Here is a 21,455-nt window from a genome sequence, read left to right on the forward strand (position 1 = left end):
GAGAGAGAGAGAGAGAGAGAGAGAGAGAGAGAGAGATAGAGAGAGACCGACATAGATGTTGGAGCCTTTTTTAAAGGAGCAATTAGTTCTGTTAAAAAAGTCTGTACAGAAAACAAAGAGAGTGGACTTCAGGACATCCACTCCCAAAAAGAGTTGAAACTCTTTTGAAATTTCTCCACTTTTTTTGCGAAGTACTAGGATATAGCCTTATAACTTCTTCCAAACTGATACGCAGCAACTTACTTCTCTGAGATCTTATTTTTTTTTTTGTCTGCATATATATTAATGGTTAGTACCATGTTGGTAAGAACCTAAAGCATATGCATTTTTTATGTAAAATATATATGATATATTTTTAAATATATCACATATATTTATTTTATTAATATCTATATATATATATATATATATATATATATATATATATATATATATATATATATATATATTTAATTAATATATATATGGTAACGCACAACGAGCTCTGAGATCTTTGCTGATACCTTTTCGCATTGGTGTTAAAGCTGAATGCTCCAGACCAGCAAAATGCCAAAACCACTGCTTTATAGAGGTTGTCAGTCCATTTCTGCAGACCTCCCACACCCTGCACACAAACCTTCCTGCTCCTGTTAGGTAGACGCCACAGAGCACTGCACTTAAACCACCCATCACAGACAGTTCCTTCCCTCAGGCTGAACTCTGCTAAACCTTCATCGTTCTTAGAGGCTGGAACATTTGTGCCGCATCTTAATGACTGTAAAAATTGGTTATATCTCGTATATACTCTGTATATAGTGTACCTATTTGATTGCATTGGCTATTTCTTATCTTGAATGAGACACAAAGCCTACCAAATGAAATTCCTAATTTCTTTGCACAAACCTGGCACATAAAGTTGATTCTGATTCCGAGAACAGACACACTTTCTGATGATCAGTTAATCAAGTGTTTCTGATTAACTGATCCTGGCTGTTATCTACCCCGTTAGTTTCTAATGAACAACACACATCTTTAATTAATTTGTTACATTAATATGTAACATGGTGTAAACATTTAAGGCCATATTTTTTTCCTTGATTTTTATACCCTAAAACCTTCGAGGAAATATTTTCTTTGATACACGGCTGCTTCAACAAGAAAATGTCAGTACTAAGATCCTAAAAACAAAGAATTAAAAGCAGTAGAAAGAAAAATAAATGACAGAAACATTTTTGGTCCATAAGCTGATTAGAGTGCTACAGCTCTTTATTTTTCCGACAAAAATAAGTACTTTGCAACTTCTGTCAGTTTATCGTGTTGACATAAATCATGATGGCAGCTCTTCAACATCAGCTCTACCAAAATAAAGATCATAAAGACAAGGTTATTAGATTGTTTATTGTGTTGACAAAGAATCATGATGGCAGCTCTTCAACATCAGTTCTACAAAAATAAAGATCATTAAGACAAGGTTATTAGATTGTTTTTTAATGGAGATAATACTCTCAATTGTTTATAAAACAGCAGTTTTTTTTAAAGATATTTACATATAAACAAATGTCTGTGCAAAATGTACAAGATATTGGCATGAAAACATATTTTGTCTCATTTGTCACATATACATGAAAAATTTGACTTTTGTAATTTATAGTCTTCAAATGACAAATCTACAAATAGTAAACAGTATTTGCAGCAATAAAATTTGCCCATAAGCATTCTTTGAAAAACCGTGGAAAAAAATAAAAAAATACAATGACGTGCAACACCGATTGACTTGTGTGGAGAAAATACATTGGTTTAGCAGTTTTTGTTGTGAAAGCTATGAAAAGTCTTCTTATTTCCAAGCTATAGTTTTTTTTCTTCTTCTGTAGATTAACTCTTCTTTTTATATCCATCCAGCCATTATGTTCACCTGCTTACTCCTATTTGGGTTCACAGGGTTCTGCTGGCATCTATGTTTGGGTGAAAGGTCACCAGTCTATCACAGGGCCACGTTTAGACCAACATGTGGCCTGTTATAGCCAGAGAAATCCCACAAAAGCATGGGTAAAACATGTAACTTCCACACACAACGCCCCCTGCTGGGATTCAAACCTGGGACTTTCTTGCTTTGAGGTTCCTGGTACCATGGTGGCTCGGTAAAAAAAAAAATGGTGAGAAGGCAATCCATCTCTCTGACATTCTGACCATTAAGTATTTTAGCCAAACATTACTAAATAGACATTACATACTTTGATGATAACAATCTACATTTTATGGGTAACTGCAGGTAACGCTGATAAGACACATCTGAATCCATACTTTGGATCCTAAATTCTAGACAATGCACTTGTGTCACTTCACACAAATGTTGACTTTGAAAATAAAGTCTTATAGTAGCAAAAGTTGTCCTCAGAAGGCGGCTCACTGTGACTAAGTTGTTGTTAAATGTTACAATGATGTCACTGAATAAGTACTGGCTGCTGAGAATATGACAGAAAATACTCTTCTTTTATAGTAAGCTTAAGAAAAGATTGACAGAAATTAACAGTATTTTAGTTTATGTAGTTAATGTGCTAGAGTCAGAATAAAAATGACAAATGACAGAGGAATCCCACTATAAATCACTGTGAGAGTAAAACACATTACTTGTAAATAATCAATTCTTTTAAATTCAATCAAAAGAGAAACAAAAATACAAAACAATAAAGGCCTCATCCTACAACTCTGGAAAGAAGTGAAAGATAACACATTCAAATGCATATGGCTTAACTTGTTATGAAGGCAACAGATAACAAAACAAGTCTTTAAACAATCCATAGATACTGATAAAACATATTACAATTTTGTGTGATAAATTAAAATCTTTTCCATGGACTTCATAAACAGAGTGTTTGGTAATCACTCCAAAGAGACTAACTGCTAGAACACAGATCTCATTGCGCTGAGAAGGTTTTCGAATTTGAAAAGCTCCGTTCCTTTGAAGATGTTTTCTAGTGCGGAGTGTGAGGCGATACACGAGTCAAGTGCGGTCAGGTGCAACTGGTCTCTGAAGAGCAAACTGAGGTGAAAACGGAGGCACGCTGAAGTCACAGTCAATATCTCTAGGCCTAAAGAAGCCTGTGCTTGAGGGAGTTTTCAAAAGCTGACATTTCATGTGCGTTTCAGTCCTTCTCATCCCACAGTGAAACGTCTAATAATTCAGGAAATCAAGGAAAATGCAGTTACCAAGGGTTCAAGGTGACAGTCAACTATTCTTTCCTTAATGCCACTGAGTGAGACTAGTCATTTTTGGCCAGGTGCTATTTGAGGAAGCCCTTATAGAGCAGCTGTGAGCGACTGGTCTCTTTTTCATTCTCCAGACAGAAGAGCAGGTCCCGGAGGTTGACTCTTGTGACGCGCTGCCGTGTAAACTGTCTGGAGCCTGAACCACTAGAGCCCGCAGGCTCTGACCCTGAGCCCTGCAGGATCAAATGATGCAAACAAGGAAAAATAAATCTTAGTCTTTTAACGACATCTATTTATTATATATATTATAATATATATACTATATATTATTTATTATAATTCTATACAAGCAGTGTCACCTCTGCACTTGCACCCCTGACAGGAGAGTCCATCTTCCGTTTTTTCCTTGGGCCGATTGCTGCCAGAGCTGTCAGGTTTGCTTCTCTCTGCCTGATCTGAGCCAGCTCCAACTGCTGCATCTGGAAAACACACAACACACGCAGGTTACCGTCGTCACATTCTCCGTAAGGGAACTGTGCCTCCACCGCCTGTAGCATACACTTACCTCTTTGGCCTTCTGTTTCAGTCGGAGTTGTTCAGGGTCTTCTTGCCGCGACCGAGACTGCAGAAATGTGGAGGACGTTTTAATATTTCAAGAGGGATATGTTCAATTTATTTCAATGACTCTTTTATTCATTCTCTCATTTATAGTTAGCATATTTCTTGGCCAGCAGCTGCAGAAATGTGTATCGATGACATTGATCAAGATCACTCACCTACCTTCTCAACTCAATTACAACAGTGTCAATAAACCTTTGACCTTGTTTTAACTTTTCTTTTTCTGTTCGATGATGAAACAATGCGGTGGAGAAATCAAACGACAGGGAAACATTCATCAAGTTCTAGACATCTTCACAAAAGGGGTGCTTCACAGAACATATGAAAGTTTAAACACAAAATACTCTAATCCTTTAAATATAATACTTACAACAAATATAATACTTACAACAAATAATGCAAGTAATCATTATGGTGTGAATAAAATGCAATTCATTGTATCTGCTGGAGAACAAATAATTGCATTCTAGAAACTGGAAATCATTTTAACATGAATTTGAAACAAAATTTTAAGACTGTGAAGCACAACACTGCCGGTACAGAGTTGTAAAAGCACTTATTTTTAAGTGTTAGGTTATCTTTCTTATAAATCTAATATCTTTCTTGATAAATGGACAGATTGTATTTTTTACAATCTGTCACTTTATACAAATCCGCACACATTGTTTAAATGTAAGTGATTAACTATAGACGTTTCCTGACATAAACTAAAAAAAAAATTAAATAAAATAAAGTCTGCCCAATTAGCAAAGTTATTTTTTTTACCAAAATGACATTTACATTAGTAAAATGTATGGAATTAACTGGTTTTCTACATCAATTTGAAATAAAATGTCATCTGATCTCCAAAAAAGTTACGACAACAGACAAACAATGTCCTTTAGCCAGTAACACACACTCAATTATGATTTGTCGTATTTATTGAGATCACCAATTAAACCTTCATGGCGCTAGTGGAGAAAGGAGAAGATAAAGAGGAAAAAAAACAACAAAAAAAACTTTACTTTGGAACCAGCTTCCATTTTGGGTTAATGAGGCTGACACCACCTCCACCTTTAAACATACTTAAAAACGTTAGTGTTTAGTAAAGCCTATAGTTAGTGTAAACTCCGATGTGTTGCTGATGTGGACCAGTAGCCATAGCTGCAGGACAAGACTGAAACAGCTCGTCTCAAACATAGCTTCATTGTAGATATGCTGCTATGGGCCTACGCTGCAGGCGGACACCAACATTATCCACTGAGCGGTGCCGATTAGCCTTTTTAGAAGTATTGCATCATTGTTCTCCATTGTTCTTGTAGTTTGTTGTGCTGGTCTGCCCCTCCTTTTCTCTTCTATGCATGTTTGCAGGCCAGAGCTTCAGGAGCTGCATGCTGCCCTGCAGTTCCACTATGTCCATCCCAGTGTTTAACTCCGTCTGTCTGTACATATCTCTGTTCTCTCGTCTTTTATTCCTCTACCTGGCTAGCCTTTGGCATGAGGGTCCCCCCCTATGAGCCATGTCCAGTTTATTTGCTCTTAAAGGAGAGCTTTTTCTTTTTCTCCCACTTTAGAAGTTTTTACCTGCACTTGTCTCTTTAATAACTTTCCTAGGGGTCATGTTTCTATGATTTATGGCGCCGTCCTAGCGGCCTGTTGTAGCCCCGGGTATTTCTGTACGTTTTTTTGTATTTTTATTGCGTTTGTCGTTTGTTTTTTATCTTTATTTTTGCACTGTATCTTACTACTCACTACGGCGAGATGCTTTTTCAAAGAATTGATCACTTCATACTTCTGCTAATTGCACTTGGGTCTTTTCGGTTCACTGGGAGCCTTGCCTGTAACACCGCTGGCATTGTTTACACCCGCGACCAGCTGACGGCCCTGAGGTACCCGAGCCTCTTGGCGCGGGGAGAGACCCAGGGCCGCCGCAAGGGGTGTGCGAACCGTGCGACCGCACGGGGCCTCGCGCCCCAAGGGGCCTCGCGCTATGGGCCGTTTTTTTTTTTTTTCAATTTTTTTTTTTTTTCGTTTTTTCCCTTATAAATATCAACAGACACGTTCCATTACAGACCTAAATGTGTACTAGTCTGTGCATATCAATAAATATATGTGCAATGATGCGTGTCTGTTGTTCAATACAACTGCGTCAGACCAAGCGCAGACACAAGCTGCTCTGATCGAGAAGGTGGAGTTGGAACAAACTGTCACACAATGTCGAGAGAACGAGACAGATTCAGGAAATTTACATCAGGGGATGAAAAAAGAAAAAAACTAAAGAAAATGGAAGAGTTTAATGCCTCTCTGAAAGGCTCGTTTGATAAATTTGTTATAAAAAATCACCGATCCGACCGGGTCTCAAGCAGCCGCGGGGCCCCGCGTCGAGGCCAGAGATGATGATGAGGCAGGGGAAGGTATCCAGTATTTTGCTAATTGGAGAGTTAAAATTGCACATATAGACACTCAATCCGACCCGAAAAACCCAAAAATTTCGCGAGGGCTCCACCCGGCCATTTCGCACAGGGCCTCGCAAATCTCCCAGGCGGCTCTGGAGAGACCCACTATATCTAAGGAGCTAAAGAGGAGGTGGGGCTGCAGAGCAGGACTAAAACGTAGGATGAAGAAGATAAAGTTTAAGCCCTACATCCCTGCAGTCATCACTGGAAATGTGAGGTCACTGGCTAATAAAGTATACGAACTGGACACAGAAGGAGTACCGATAGTCCAGTATAATATGTTTCACAGAAACGTGGCTCCTCGATCAGATACCGGACTCTAACATCACCATTCCTGGCTTCCAGACGGTTTGAGCCGACAGAGACACCACCGCGACCGGCAAGAAGAAAGGAGGCGGTGCTCGTGAACAACAGGTGGTGTCACCCCAGGTATGTTACTGTTAAAGCAGATATACAGCCCGGACATTGAGCTTGTTGCAGTCGGACTACATTCAGACTATTTGCCGAGGGAGTTTACCAGTGTCATCGCCATCACCGTTTATATTCCTCCGTCTGGAAAGAAGAAGCGTGTGACGCCATCCACACTGTGACTGCAGGATTACAGAAACTACACCCCGGGGCCTTCATCATCATCAAAGATGATTTTAACCACGTCTCCCTCTCATCCACACTCCCAAACCTTCTGCCAGTTTGTTACATGCACCACCCATGAAAATAAGACCTTAGACCTGCTGTATGCAAATGTTAAGGATGCGTACAGCTCCACTGCCCTGGCCTGCCACCACTGGGCCCGTCAGACCACAACCTGGTCCTGCTCCCACCATCATACAAGCGTGTGGTTTAGGGCTGGGGATCGATTCAAATATCAAGAATCGATTCGATTCCGATTCTTAAGATTCAGAATCGATTATCACGATCCGATTCGATCCAATATTGATTTGGGTTACTGTTAATAAAACTGTTTTTTCAGCTGTTGCATGAATTATATGACTGTCTAGTTATGCAACATATTAATACTAGTATTATATTGAGATTCAACAGCAAGTATTGGCAGCTAATGATGCTGTAAGAACCAATCAGGTCCCAGAATGCTGATAGAACTGCTTTCAGAAACATCGTGTGGGTCAGAATTATCAAACAGATCCAGGGAGGAAACACAGGACGAAAGAAATTGCTTTTATTTTTTCCCCATTTATGAGAATTTGGTTTTTAACATTTATGCAAATGTAACCCCAAGACAGTATATAAAGCAAAGAAATATAGACAATTTATGCAATTATAACTGAAAACTTTAATGTTTTCATACCTTTAAACATATTTAAAAGGCAAAAACATGGCACCAGTTATTCTCCTGTCCAGCAAAATATTCCTTTTTTGGGCATAAACAAAAAAGTACCAAAAGTTGTAATGTAATAATAATGTAATAATGTTAAAAATTATTATTATTTTTTTTTATTTTATTTTTTTTTTTTAAATCGATCTTTAGACATATGAATCGATTTTTAGGAATTAATATGAGAATCGATTTAAAATCGGAGAATCGATTTTTTCAACACAGGCCTAGTGTGGTTCAGCAGCACCTAGTTACAGTTAGGACAGTGAGGAAATGGTCACCTGAGGCCATGGAAACACTGCAGGGAGCGCTGGAGGCCACAGACTGGGATGCTCTGTATGAGTCACATGGCTACGACACCGATGGCCTGACTGACTGTGTCTCTGACTACATTGGTTCTGCATCGACAACACCATCCCCACTAAAGAGGTCCGCTGCTATCCCAACAAACCATGGGTAACCATCGACCTTAAAGCACCTTCTCAACAAGAAGAAGAGGGCCTTTAGATCAGGGGACCGTGCCGAACTCAGATGGGAACAAGCAGAGCTCAAAAGCAGCATCAGGGAGTGCAAGGATAATTACAGAAGAAAAGTGAACTGCAAGCTGGAGGATAACGACACCAGGGACGTCTGGAGTGGGTTGAGAGAAATCACTGGCTTCCAGATGAGGTGGGGGCGTATCTGAGGGGGACGAACAACGTGCAAACGGGTTGAACATGTTCTTCAATAGGTTCAACTCCAACCCCTCCATCCTCGGCGGACCCTCTACTGCCTCTTCAAACAATAACCCCCCCCCACCTCCCTCCACCAGCTCCAGCCTCACACCACTACCGTCATCCCTGCCAACATTCACCACAGACCTTTTCACACCTCACACCCCCAGGAAATCTTCACACGCCCCACCCCCTCCTGCACCACCCCAGCACCTCCACTCCCCAACCACTGCTGACATCCACCTCAGAACCTGCCACACCCCCCAGTCTGAACACATCACATCCAGCCAGAGGAGGAGAGAACTGGAGAGGCTCAGACAGAGGAAAGCAGCTGGACCGTCCACATCAGTTCTGGAGTGTTTAAGGCGTGTTCCAGCCTGCTCTGCGGAGTCCTCCAGCACCTCTTCAACCTGAGCCTACACCTTCAGAGAGTGCCAGTACTCTGGAAGACACCCTGCCTGGTCCCAGTGCCCAAAAAGAAACGTCCTGCTGCACTGGAGGATTACAGGCCGGTGGCACTGACCCCTCACATCATGATGGTTATGGAGAGGCTGGTCCTGGCACACCTCAGACCGCTGGTACAACCATCGCAAGACCCCCTACAGTTTGCATATCAACCCCATGTCGGGGTTAATGATGCAATCATCTACCTCCTTCAGAAGACTCCTGGACAGACCCAACACTTCAGTCCCCATCATGTTCTTCGACTTCTCGAGCGCCTTCAACACCATCCAGCCCAGACTGCTGAAGGCCAAACTGGAGAGCGTGCGGGTGAGTCCTCCCCTTATCACTTATCACCGAGGTCGTCTAAAAGAAGAGCCTGGGCCGTCTCCACTTCCTGAGGAGGCTCAGGTCCTTTCATGTCTGCAACAAGATGCTGCAGATGTTCTCAGTTTGTTGTGGTGAGCTCCATCTTCTTTGCTGTGGCATCAAGGCAAAGGACGCCGACAGACTGAACAAACTCATCAGGAGAGTCTGCTGAGGAGAGGTGGCCATCATGGACAGCCCCTTTCACCCCCTCTACAAAACACTGAACAAGCTGAAGACTCATCCACCTCTGTCAGAGCCGAATTCATACACCTGGACTGAATCCGACTGTCATCTTGCACCATACTTATTTATTTATCTTGTGTTCTTTTCAAGTGTGCTTTCTTTTCTACCTCAGTTTTGTTTTTATTCTATTTTTCTATTGTATTTATACCAGACTACTATGACAACAAAATGTCCCCTTTGGGATGAATGAAGTCATCATCTATCATCTATCTATCTATGTTCTGGGTCTCTGGAAAGCACCTAGAGACAACTTGTGTTGTAATAAACGCTATATAAATGGGTAAGTTCAATGAAGACATGAGAAATTATATTTGTGCGTTAGCAGGTTAAGCACAATGTGTTTGTCTTTTATTATGACAGATAAAACTCAGAACACATTTAATGACAAATTTATGTAGAAAATCAATTAACCGAAAGGCCCCTACATTTGTTTTAGAAAAACATTTTATTGTGTAAATGTAAACTATTGTGAGCTCTTTATGGGAATCTACCAACTGTTTTTTTAATTCTCCCAAATAGAATATGTGGAATTTTATTTGTAAATCATTTGAAATAGACTGAAATAGACCTAGGACAGATTAAACCACCTTTGGCCTTGAAACGCAACAGACTTGGATACAAACTTAATCCCAAGATGAAGAGAACATATAATAGTTGGATGTACTTTCTCAGCAGTGGGGGTCAAAGTTTAGAGAAAAAAAACAAAACTTCCTCTTCGATTAACTGTACTTGACAAAAGACTTATTGAATAAAATATCCGACAATGACAAGAACCTTGTAGAAACATAACATGTTTAAGTTGCCTCTTGAAGCCTCTTATAAAGTTAATGCAAAGCTTTTACATGCTCTACCTTTGACCTGGTAACAGCACTTACCGAGGGCTCCAGTTAGCGCCTCTACGTCACAGAAAAATACATTTCCCCAGAAAAACAAAACTGCATTTTCTTCACCTGCTTCATCCTGTACAGGGTCACAGGGCTCTGCTGGAGCTTATCCCAGCTCATTACAGGTGAGAGCGGGGGGTTCACCCTGGACAGGTCTCCGGTCCATCACAGGGCCTCACATAGAGACAAACAATACACGCTCACACCGACACCTATGGGCAATTTAGAATCGTCAATCAACCTAGCACGCATGTTTATGGGCTGTGGGAGGCAGCCGGAGTACCCGGAGGGAACACACACTAGCACAATCTAAACGGAAAAAAGGTTTGAGCTGAAACGGTCTTGTTACCTTGGCAGCTTTCAAGAGGATCTCTCTCTCCTGCTCCTCTTTTCTTTGCTTCTCCATCTGGTCCAGCTGCTCGAGGAACTTGAACTGGGATCGAACATTGCTGACCTGCTCATGCCGCTCATCGTCCTGAAGGTAGCATGCAGCAGAAAAATTGAGCCATCAAAGAAGGATAGATAACTAATCCAGCTGATACTCAAAGTCGCTGTACTCCATTATCACCTTGAAAGTTACATTCTTCTGCTGTGCCACATGCGACACCTTTTCCAAGAGGTTCTGCAACCGTTGTTGAGTAGCATGTGAAATGTAGCTGATCACATCTGTGCCTAACTCGCCGACACCAAACTTCTTACCTGTAACAAGAAAAGTGAGCAACAACGTATGGAGAGTAAGCAAAAGAGAGACAGCTTTATTTGATCAAAATATAGAAAAAGATCCGTTACGTACTCCACAACTAAGCTAAACTAAGTCTCACCAATATCCAGAGTTAGCCGGGTGAGTGGGGAGGTGGAGAGGAAGGTTTCGTCCTTACAGGAACGCGTTACAATCCCAACAAGCTCAGAATTGGTTGCCAAGATACGGGCACTCTCCTCTGATAAGTTGACACCTGCCATTGAGGCCACATCATTGATATCATCATCATCCCTGTATGGAATTAAAAAGGAAAGAGTTACAGTTGACGCAAAGATTATTTCAGCTTACATTAGTTTTCGTTGAGTACATGCTCTTACAGAACAAACTAGTTTAATTTAGCTGCTGCCATGTCCCATTAGTGTAAGAACATTTTAAGATTCAAGAAACTGCACAAACCCAAACAAAGTTTGCATGATGGCATTATTTTAAAACAGGGTCATTCATAATCTGCCATCAAAAGAATCTGAGAATATGCAATCAAATAAATGCTTATAATGAATAAAACGTTTATTGAAAGGAAGATTCCACATATATGGGCCTAAGGACCTTTGACTTTCCTGGAATGCAGATGTCATGGAGAGCAGTATTTAACTAATACTGATGAACTTAAGTGTGCCACAAACTTGAAAGTTCCGCTTCCAGCTTCCTTCAGCCTGCTCTTCTGAGCATCAGCAGTGGAGGTCTGACTGAGAACTTGAACACCTCTCACCCCTGGAGCCAACATCTTCACCGCTGAAACTAGAAGAAGTGCGGAAGTTCAGATTTTTTGTCACTTACATGGACTATTCTATAACTTTATCCAAATAAATTAAGCCGTGTCTGAAAAACTGTAGGCTCACAATAACAAGTAGCAGCCACAGGGTGGCAGCACTTCTACAGTGTTCATGACAAAATGAGGCTGCAAGCAAATTCAAACTGTTTTGTTGTAACAATTGGTTATTTTATAGCATTTGTTTAGAATGTGAAACTTCCCACAGACTTTCAAGGGCAAAACTGAAAGCAACACCATGATTCTACATAGAGTTTATTGCTTATTGTTGTTAATTTCAGAACTTTAAGCACCTTTTGAACTTAAACCTGCTGATAGCTGTTTGACCACCTGTGGCTGACCCACAATGATCCGGCTATGAGTTTGATCTCTGACGGTTACCATGGGAGCCGGGCCCAGAGTGACCTGTTGTCTCACCACGGTGCCCTGGTGCTGGGGCACAATCTGCACACACAGAGACAAAGAGTCAGAGATCCAATAAAAGCACAAACAAGATTTATATTGGAAACATAGCATATTGATTTATATTCCAATCACGTTATGCAGAGTTCCCAGAAGAAAAAAGTTTACCATTCCAGGTTTATTGTGGGGCGTCTGAGTGAGGGTGATAACCGTGGCTTTGCTTGAGGCAGTGCTTGTGGCTGTGTTAACAGCGGTGGAGAGCGGAGGGCGCAGCACCACAGCAGTGAGAGCTGTGGATGCTGCTGCGGCAGGCTGAGCACTTGATGAAGGCAACAGGCTTTGCTGGATGAAGGCATCAGGGTCTGGGGTCATCTGGCGCAGTGCTGGGAGACTTCTCTACAGAAATACAGGAAAGAAGCAGAAGTAGAAGCAGCAGCAGAAAACGTATCTATTTGCAGACAGTATAAACTCTAAATCATGGTTTTGTTTGTTCTGGTCAACTGAATTAATTTTGCATTTCAGGCATACCAGAACATTTTGCCACTCTGTGACACTGCTTAATCTCCTCACAACTCTTAAATGACCTGGCATTGATGATAAGGAGCAATGAAATATTATTATATTATATTATAAAAATGCTATCAGCGCACACACACAACAAATAGTCTGTGTGTGTGAAGCAGAGAGCAGCAACAGACTGGAACAACACTATGCCCAAAGTTCTGCGGTAGTTGATTGTGAAATCAATTAATTTCAATTAATTTCCTCCTAGCATTATGGTATTCTTTTTGTATTTTGGATATTACAAAAAGAGATATGTTAGTTGATGGGCAAATAATTGCTAAAGTTGACTGTCAAAGTATTGAGAAACTTTAGTTTTACAGTGAAAGTTAGCAGAGGCGGCTGGCTATGTGCTCCACCAGCTTTACCTGTAGCCTCTTAGCCTCGTAACATTGGACATGGTCTTGATGTAATTTACAGTTTTGGATTAAATCTGTTGCCAATCATTTTGTTCATAGACAACCCATGGCTTAATTTTAGCTTACGAGTTACATGAATAGCACTCACCGAGAGTGTACACATACCGTGCCATGATGCGTTAACTGATCCTAAAACACTGGCTAGCAACAAAAATACATTTTGTTTTGAAATATGAAAGTGGTGGATTAAAAAGTGTTGGCGTAGTAAGGAGTCCAAAAGTAGATAATCAAGTTAAAGTACATAAACGTTGGGTAACCTTGGTAGCCTTGGATACCTTGAAAAGTGCCTGTACATCAAATATATTATTATTGTTACTATTATTATTATAAAAATTGTAATGAATGTACTCTATATTTGCTGAAGGGAGTGTATGTAGGTCATTTTTCTCTGTAAACTGGTTAAATGTGCTATTTTTCCATAGTTTCAAATACAACTTAATCTCCTGGCATTTCAGAAGTTTTACCTTAAGAAATGGTACAAGGTACGGCTGAGGTGAAGAGTTAAGTTCCTGGTACAACCTGCTGGTGAAATCCTCAGGCTCTATCTTTGCTTCCTGTTACAAAAGAAAAAAAGAATAAAAATCAGTGAATGAATTAAAAAAAATGTCGAGACAAGGTAAAAAGACAGATCAGGTATAAAGTTGAGATGAGAGAGATTAGAAAGATAGTATGAAAGAAAGGTACCAGCAGCTTCTTGACCAGCTCTTTAACGCTGGCTGTGGTTTCTGATGACTGTGTTTCATTGGATGCTAGCTTGATGAGTGTGGACAGAAAGTTTCGACACTTTTTCACATTGTCCAGTGTTTCCTGGAAGCATAAAATAATCTTAACTCCATTCTTTGTGTAGTTAAACATTTCATTTTTGACAGATTAGAAAGAAAAATCATTGAAGGCCAGAGGTTTATCTTACAGCTGAGACAGGTGTTGGAGGTGTTTTCGTGGTCACCACAGGCCCCATCTTCTGCGTGACTGCTCCAGCAGGCTGAACTGCAATGGGTGTTCCTAGTGGCTGTCCGGTAGCAGCGGCATTTCCTCCCAGCATGATGGTATTCTATATGACACAGTGAATATACAATCATGAGTTGCATGAAATAACAAAGTAATGGTGGTTCTGGGTCACACCCCGGTCAACTTTTAATTAATTTAATTAACAACTGCTTTACAAGTTTAAAAATATCTACAGCTTAGATCTACTTCATCTTTGCACTTGGTGCATTCTTTTCCAGACTTAAAATTCAGGGAGAATGTTATTAAAATGAACCAGAATGATTGACTAACTTTGCCCCGAGATTTCACTAATGCAAGCCGGAAGGATTGCATTATCCGGCCAGATCCTCTCCACCCCATCTGGTGCCCCGGCTGGCCAGAGGGGGCATGTATAGCCCAGAACTGCTGCATGTTTTTGTGAGGGTAGCTCACATTAGCTACCCAAGGGAACACGGGGAGAACATGCAAACTCCACACAGAAAGGCCCTTTCCACCAACCCCACTCAGGGTGTGGGTGCTGAAGTCATGGGGGGAAGTAAACACTCAAATTCTGCACTTTAAATGCTGCAAGAGCAGACTCTTAATTTGTGTAAACTTATTTGGAATACCAGAACAGCATTTTATCAGAATATAATGATTGGAAAGCCACAATAGTCTGAAGGAAGTTCAAGATGATATGGAATCCCCAAAGGATTCATGCAATACCATCTACACCAAAACGTTTTGTGGCTCATCAGGTCACCCACTGTCACCTGGACAAGGCAGGTAGGAATGCGATGATTATGTTGTTCAAATTATCCAGTGCATTTAACATGATTCAGCATGTACTACTATGTGTTAAACTCCAGAAGACAGGAGGCTGAGAACAGGTGGGCCATTTTGAGGGATGGTGTTTGAATAATCATCACATCTTGAATGTGAACCAGACAAAGGAGAGGACTGCAGATTTTAGGAGGACTGGGAATAAGTCAAACACTATGTCTACCATGGATAAGAGGTGATGGTGGAGTAAAATACTTCACTGTTTATCTGGTCAACAGACCAGATTGGAGAAAACACTGATCAGTGTGTGCAGCAAGATGTTGCATATTTCTACAACTCCAAGGTAAGGAGTGTAATCTCATCTGCAGTCATCTGTTAGGGGAGCAGCATCAAAGCTGAAGACTAAACAAAACTGAACAAACTAATAAGGAAGGGGGGCTTTTCTGAAACCTGTAGAGCTGAAGGGTGCTTCATAAAATGAAAACTATAAAAAGGACAACACTGTGCATTGACTTCACCACAAAGCAATTCAACAACAGTCGTATTCAGATCAGCTGCAACACAGACCAGAAGTAGTTGTGTGCTGTCAGAGCAACAGCAGGTAAAGAAATTTGGGTTGCAGGTACATTTCCTTAACCTCCAACAAACGACGCAAGACTAAAATATCTTTAGGCTAGGCCTGGGCGATACGAACTAATTAAATGAATTAAAATAAATAATTTTTTTTTTTTTTTTAAACAATTTTAAAATGTATTTATTTTCTCAAAGAAAAAAAAAATCACAAGCTACAGAAGACAAATTAATTCTTCAAGTTCTTATTCTTATCTATTTATTTATTTTTTTGACGATAAAAATAATTAACAAAAACTGACTTTTACTAATGGAATAAATAAAGTGCACAGCAATATTAACATTATTTGTTCTAAAATAAATAATAAAATAAAAGCGTGTGTGGGGTCAATTGTATTCAGCATGCAGATAAACCTAGGCTTTTCTGCCTGTAATTGAGCCTATATGTTTTATAGTGTGAAATGCCACCACATTTGTAATATCTTTCCACTCTTCTTAAACAGGAAAATTATTCTGCTAGTGCTACCTGGGTGTTTTATGGTGGTGCCGCCTTGTGCATCTTGCAACAACCCACTTGTTTAAAATGCTGGAATAAATTAGGTTTTCTGCGAGCTTTAGCTGCCAGATGACAAACTTCACAGTGGAAGGCAGTTTCAACAATTGTGGATTTTGCAAACATGAACCACTTCCAGGTGACTGATGAAACTGTGCCTGCTTAAGAAGCACTTTTTGGTAAAACTATTCACTCCTAACAATATGCGCTGCTCATTTTAAATTTGTCTGCATCTGAATTTGTCTTCTGTAGTTTGTGATTTGTAGGAGGCGTTACAGAAGTAGTAGTGATGGTGCTATATCATAATAATGCAGTGTTTTAAGTTGTAGAGTTTTGTAAGTGTAACATGTTACTAGCCAATGGCACAGTCTTTCTAAACCATTTCTTGTAAGTAGAAGTCAATCTTACAGCTTTTAATGGCATTTGGGATTAAACATTTTTATGTATAGACTGTGTGGTGTAGTTACCTGCAGCACAGGGGGCCTCTGCAGTGTGGTGGTGGCTGTGCCTGTGGTCTGGACCGGGGAGCCTTGTTTAATAATGGTGGTGGGCGTAACTGGGCGAGCCAACACTGATGCAGCTGGAGTCTGCAGAACAGATGTGGATAGGAAAGGTGAAAACTATTGAATGTAAAGGAGGCAATGTTTCTACAAATGATTATTTGCTACTTAATGTTGCATAATTTCACATTAATGTGCTTTCCACAACTTTGGGGATAAAAAAGAATAATTTATTTTTCCACTCCCATGATTAATTTAGCAGGTTTTTAATTTAATTTGTTTGTATAGGCTTGGAGTCAAATCTCACTGCACACTATCTCAATGAAACCGGCAGACTAATTTCATTAATGATTTTGTTTTTAAAATGAAAACAGGCAGAGTATGTGTAAAACCAACAGCCAAAATATAGTTAACTTATGCTGCACCATTAATTGTATCAGTTAAGGTTTCTCTGTACCACTTTACACTAAAAGTGACATAATTTTAATTTTCTGTAATACAGTATAATGTTACGTTCTTTCACGTATGTCAAGTTGCTTTTGATTGGTTCATGCTCTTTAAGAATAGGAAGTTAATGACATTTTATAAAACAACATTAGGTCTCGGGGCATGTTAACCATCATAGTGATACCAGTGCCTTCAAATATGTGCAAGTAACCAACATCATGCACATCAGTTCACACATGTACAATAACTCTTTTTTTACAAGATGTTTTAACATGGGGTTTTATAGCAAGTCTGTGTGTGGGTGCATGTGTTTTATTCATTCACTTATTTTAACATTACACAACTTTGTGGTCTTTAGTTATCCCAGTGAATAATTACTCTAATTCTGGGTTTGGCTGAAATCAGAATAAAATTAGCATATTCTTTTCTCAAACCACAATAATACAATAAAAAGTTATCTACCTCCAAAATCAAGGTGCAAGTAATTTTGTGACTGATTGTGCATTTTATTTTAAAATCAGTTTTACAGCAACTGATATGAGCACAGCTGACAGTGAAATCTTTGCTGTCAAAGATGTTATCGTTATGCTACACCCCAAAATACACATTTCTCATTCTCCACATTGCGGATGCACCAGCGCCCACTCAGCCGATCATTTAATTATTTTTTTTTATTTTTTTTTTGGGGGGGGGGGGGGGGGGGGGTTAAGTTTAAAGTCTACATATTTATCCCTCTATATGAAAATACATATCATATCATTTTAATATGCCTGTATATGTTCTATGCACTGCAAGTCGAAAAAAGGAAAAAGGAAGGTTCAGTAACCGTATGTGCCCAAAGAATGAGGTCAGCATTCCATCAATGGACTTTTTTTCTTCCTGATGGCACAGGCATATTCCAAGTTGACAATGCCAGGATTCATCGGGATCAAAAACTATTAAAGAGTGGTTCAAGGGGCATGAAACATAATATTCACACATGGATTGGGCACCACAGAGTCCAGACCTTAATCTTTGGGATGTGCTGGACAAGACTTTGTGGAGCGGTCCAACTCTCTCATCATCAATACAAGATCTTGGCAAACAATTAATGCAACTCTAGATGGAAATAAATATTGTGACATTGCAGACGCTCATCAGAACGATGCCACAGGGAATGCATGCTGTACCAAAGCCAAAGGTTCTCCAACAAAATATTATGTTGTTAATTTTTGTCCCCTTTGACACACAAACTTATCTTTTTTTCTGAGTTACATCTTGCTGCTAAGTTATCTAATACTGGAACTCAGATTGGTGAATTGATGTATCACTGTGCAACAAGAAAGGCTGACATTTTTGAGTGTGCCAGAGATTATATGCTGTGCTTGTACCTGTAGAGATGTGATCTGCACAGGTGGAGTGCTGGTGGGAGCCGTAGGTCGTGGTGTCATGGCACTTTGTGACTGCATCTGAGCCAAGGTATGCTGGTGAATCATCAGCAACTGCCCACTCTCACTGCGGACCAACACCATGCCTGCAAAAGGAAAATTCTTACGGGGTTAAAGTATCAAAAGTCAAAATTTTTACATTGTCCCAACAACGAAAATACACTCCTGCATCACTATTGACTTTGAGACTAATCTTTTCATCCAACCGGACCAAAGTGGGCCACAAATTAACCAAAAATATTTGAAGTCACAACTCACCATGTAATGCAATATCACAGAAACATTCTCATTTCACAACTGTCAAAAGTAAAGCTTTTTCTTACCACTAAAGTTCAATTAAAGGCAAGCGTGTAACTAAAACTGGAACAGACTTCTACAATCAGCCTATCAAGCAGATGACTGCTTATGAAATGAGTGTCTGGACTCCAGTGAGTTCTAACCTTGAACAAAAAAATACGTTACAGAAAGGCTTGATGGAAGAATTAATGAATGGAAGTTGACATTTTCCCAGGCGTGAATACATTTGTAGACTGTGTGTTGTTACATAAATGTTATTTCATAACTAATTGTTGAGACTCGTACCCTTAACATTAAGTACATTATGTGAGAATAAGTACATCTATACTACTCAGTAAATTTTCAGACGGAACCTGGATAAATACTTTGAATATCCTGAGGGTAAAAATGTGGAAAAATCTTGGATAAACAGAGCATCTCCAAACTGCCTAAAACACATACAATAGATATTTGAGTTTTTGACAGAACAGAATGCAATTGTCTCAGACCAGCAAATAAAAGACAATCAATAAAGTGCAACAAAACGCTCCAGCTGGAACTAACTGGGTGACTGTCCTCCAGGTTCTTAAGTAGTTGTTCAGTAGTTAGAACCTTGTACACCTCTAATCTGTTGTTTTCAGCTTTAAATAATAATCAATGAGATGTCCTTTGAGCTTAGCAGTGTCTGAAAGCCTTATCTAGAAGGAGCAGCTGCAAGTTGAAACAAATGTGTATTTGTGTCTGATATAACCAACTTTCTACAAAGTATAGCACAGTAAAGAGAAACAGCGTCACGTCTATACACTGAAAAAAATAAATCTAAACGCATGTAAATATAGCATATTTAAATCTGTGATATTAACAATTAAAAATGAAGTTTGTTGCCTTACATGAAAACATCTAGTTTTGAACTTAATCTGCATTTGTTCAAAAAACAAGACATTGTGCATTTTTCCTTAACAGGCAGTATTTATGTAATCCCAGGCAATCTTTTGATTTACACACAAACAACAAGCAATGATCTTGTTGTATTTACTTTTCCTTTAACAATTTATTGGCAGGGGTGCACACATGCCGGTACTCGAGTCTACTGCACGTTTTAGATTTTTCCCTGCCTCAACACAACCCTGATAGACAAGGCTGTGTCACCAACAGAGTTGTGTAAACCTTGATGACATGTTGATGACGACCAGTGATTAGAATCAGGTGTGTTGAAGACAGGGAAACATCTAAAACATGCAGTAGACTAGCCTTCGTGTGCACCCCTGTCTATTGGGCAGATTGACCAACGTTTAGATGAAACATGCTTTATTTGTTTAAGTAGAACACCACAGTAAAAAATATCTTTCTTGATCTACTTTAAAAAAATTAAGGCAACTTTTTCGCATGAGATTTTTATGTAGATCAAGAAAGACTAATCTTTGTATAAACGACTTCATTTTTAGTATGTACAAAATTCATTTGCAAAGTAAAATCGACTTAATTTTTGCAAGTAAAGTCAACTTAATTTTGATAAATAAAGTAAAGTTAACACAATTAAGTTGACTGTACTTGCAAAATGTATTATTTACATACACAAAAATTAAGTAGTTTATACAAAGACTAGTCTTTCTTGATCTACATCTAATATAAATCTACATAATAACCTTAAAGTTAAAAAAAGGTCTCCAATGTAAACAAGTGTAATGCTTTCTTGGAATAATGCCTTTTAGTTGACTTTGTATCAGCGAATCTGTACTGTCATGAAACTGTACCTGATCCTATGCAATTCTTCTAATAAATTCTTCAATCAATCAATCAATCACCTCATGCAAAAAGTTGACTTGTGTGTTTTTTTTTTTTAGTAGATCAAGCACAATATTTGTATCAGTGTAGAGAACTCCAGGATGCTCTTTAAAGCTGCATTTACCTGGGGGGAGTTGAATGTTTTGGATGTTTGTGGCGTGTTGCTGAGGCTGAGTGAGTCGAGCAGCCAACATCTGCGGAGCGATGGTTCTCACTCCACCAGGAGAGGTTGTTGCTGGTACAGAAGTCCTCAAGTTTTGCAAAATAGCAGGACTCCTCATGGTGGTCGTCGCAGCAGCTGAAGACACGACTTGGGCAGCAGTCTGAGTTTTAGTGGAGTCTGCTTTGTTGACAGCAGGACCGGGCGACAGCGCTGCGCATGCGCCGTGAGAACTGATGGAAGTGGAAGTTTGCATAGGCGCCCTAACGAGCGTGACTGTGGGCACAGTTTTCACAGAAAACTGAGACGAAATTACAGAAGGGGCCACAACATTTTGTGGGTTCAAAGTAGTAATAATAGCACTGCTGGGTGTTGCGGACGAGACCGCTGCGCCTCCTTTGCTCGCAGGAGCCGGTCCGGCTCCTGTGAGCAAAGGAGGCGCAGCGGTCTCGTCAGGCGGTCCTCCGCCTCCAGGGACTGACATGTGAAACCAAGTTAGCCGGGATTAGTTTGAGTGAACGTGAGTTGCTCCTCTCGGCTCGGAGTCCCGAGACCCAACTAGATCACTCACTACTTTTCCGTCCTCCTCCTCTTTGCTCAGGAAAACACCGTCCAGCAGCAAATCGGAGCCCGCCGCCATCTTTGCCTGGCTACTCTCCGCTCGTGAAACGCATGCGCTGATTGGATGGATCTTCCGTGACGCAACCCCAACCGAGTCTTCTGATTGGCTAGCCCTGGGGAAATAAAGCCTGGGACAAATGGTTGACGATTGCAGTGTGTGTGCGGCCGCGCAGCGATTCAGATCCGTGTGGAAAGAGTCTGATGGGGATCTGAACTCACGAAAACGCTCCACCA

The 21,455-nt window shown here is 40.1% G+C and overlaps 1 protein-coding gene across 1 annotated transcript; it reads right to left on the reverse strand.

Annotated features, from left to right (window-relative positions):
* Positions 1 to 1,245: 1,245 nt before the first annotated feature.
* On the reverse strand, positions 1,246 to 20,985 carry LOC133456999 (transcription initiation factor TFIID subunit 4-like). The gene is made up of 15 exons (XM_061735794.1): positions 20,565 to 20,985; positions 18,323 to 18,465; positions 16,473 to 16,592; positions 14,044 to 14,184; positions 13,818 to 13,940; positions 13,598 to 13,687; positions 12,322 to 12,549; positions 12,045 to 12,195; positions 11,606 to 11,720; positions 11,044 to 11,213; positions 10,791 to 10,921; positions 10,572 to 10,697; positions 3,752 to 3,808; positions 3,546 to 3,665; positions 1,246 to 3,419 (listed from the first exon to the last, which is right to left on the reverse strand). Exons 1-15 carry the CDS (start codon positions 20,854 to 20,856, stop codon positions 3,261 to 3,263), a joined length of 2,166 nt encoding a protein of 721 aa, XP_061591778.1. The 5' UTR covers positions 20,857 to 20,985; the 3' UTR covers positions 1,246 to 3,260.
* Positions 20,986 to 21,455: the final 470 nt, after the last annotated feature.

The sequence above is a fragment of the Cololabis saira genome, chromosome 12, assembly GCF_033807715.1.
Source record: "Cololabis saira isolate AMF1-May2022 chromosome 12, fColSai1.1, whole genome shotgun sequence".
In the NCBI taxonomy this organism is placed as follows: domain Eukaryota; kingdom Metazoa; phylum Chordata; class Actinopteri; order Beloniformes; family Belonidae; genus Cololabis; species Cololabis saira.

Excerpts from the sequence above, each read along its gene's own strand:
- LOC133456999 (XM_061735794.1), bottom strand. The coding sequence starts at position 20,856 with ATGCAAACTTCCACTTCCATCAGTTCTCACGGCGCATGCGCAGCGCTG. Across the intron at positions 13,688-13,817 it reads AGCTGGTCAAGAAGCTGCTG|GAAGCAAAGATAGAGCCTGA; the intron begins GTACCTTTCTTT and ends CTTTTGTAACAG. Across the intron at positions 10,922-11,043 it reads CCGGCTAACTCTGGATATTG|GTAAGAAGTTTGGTGTCGGC; the intron begins GTGAGACTTAGT and ends TTCTTGTTACAG.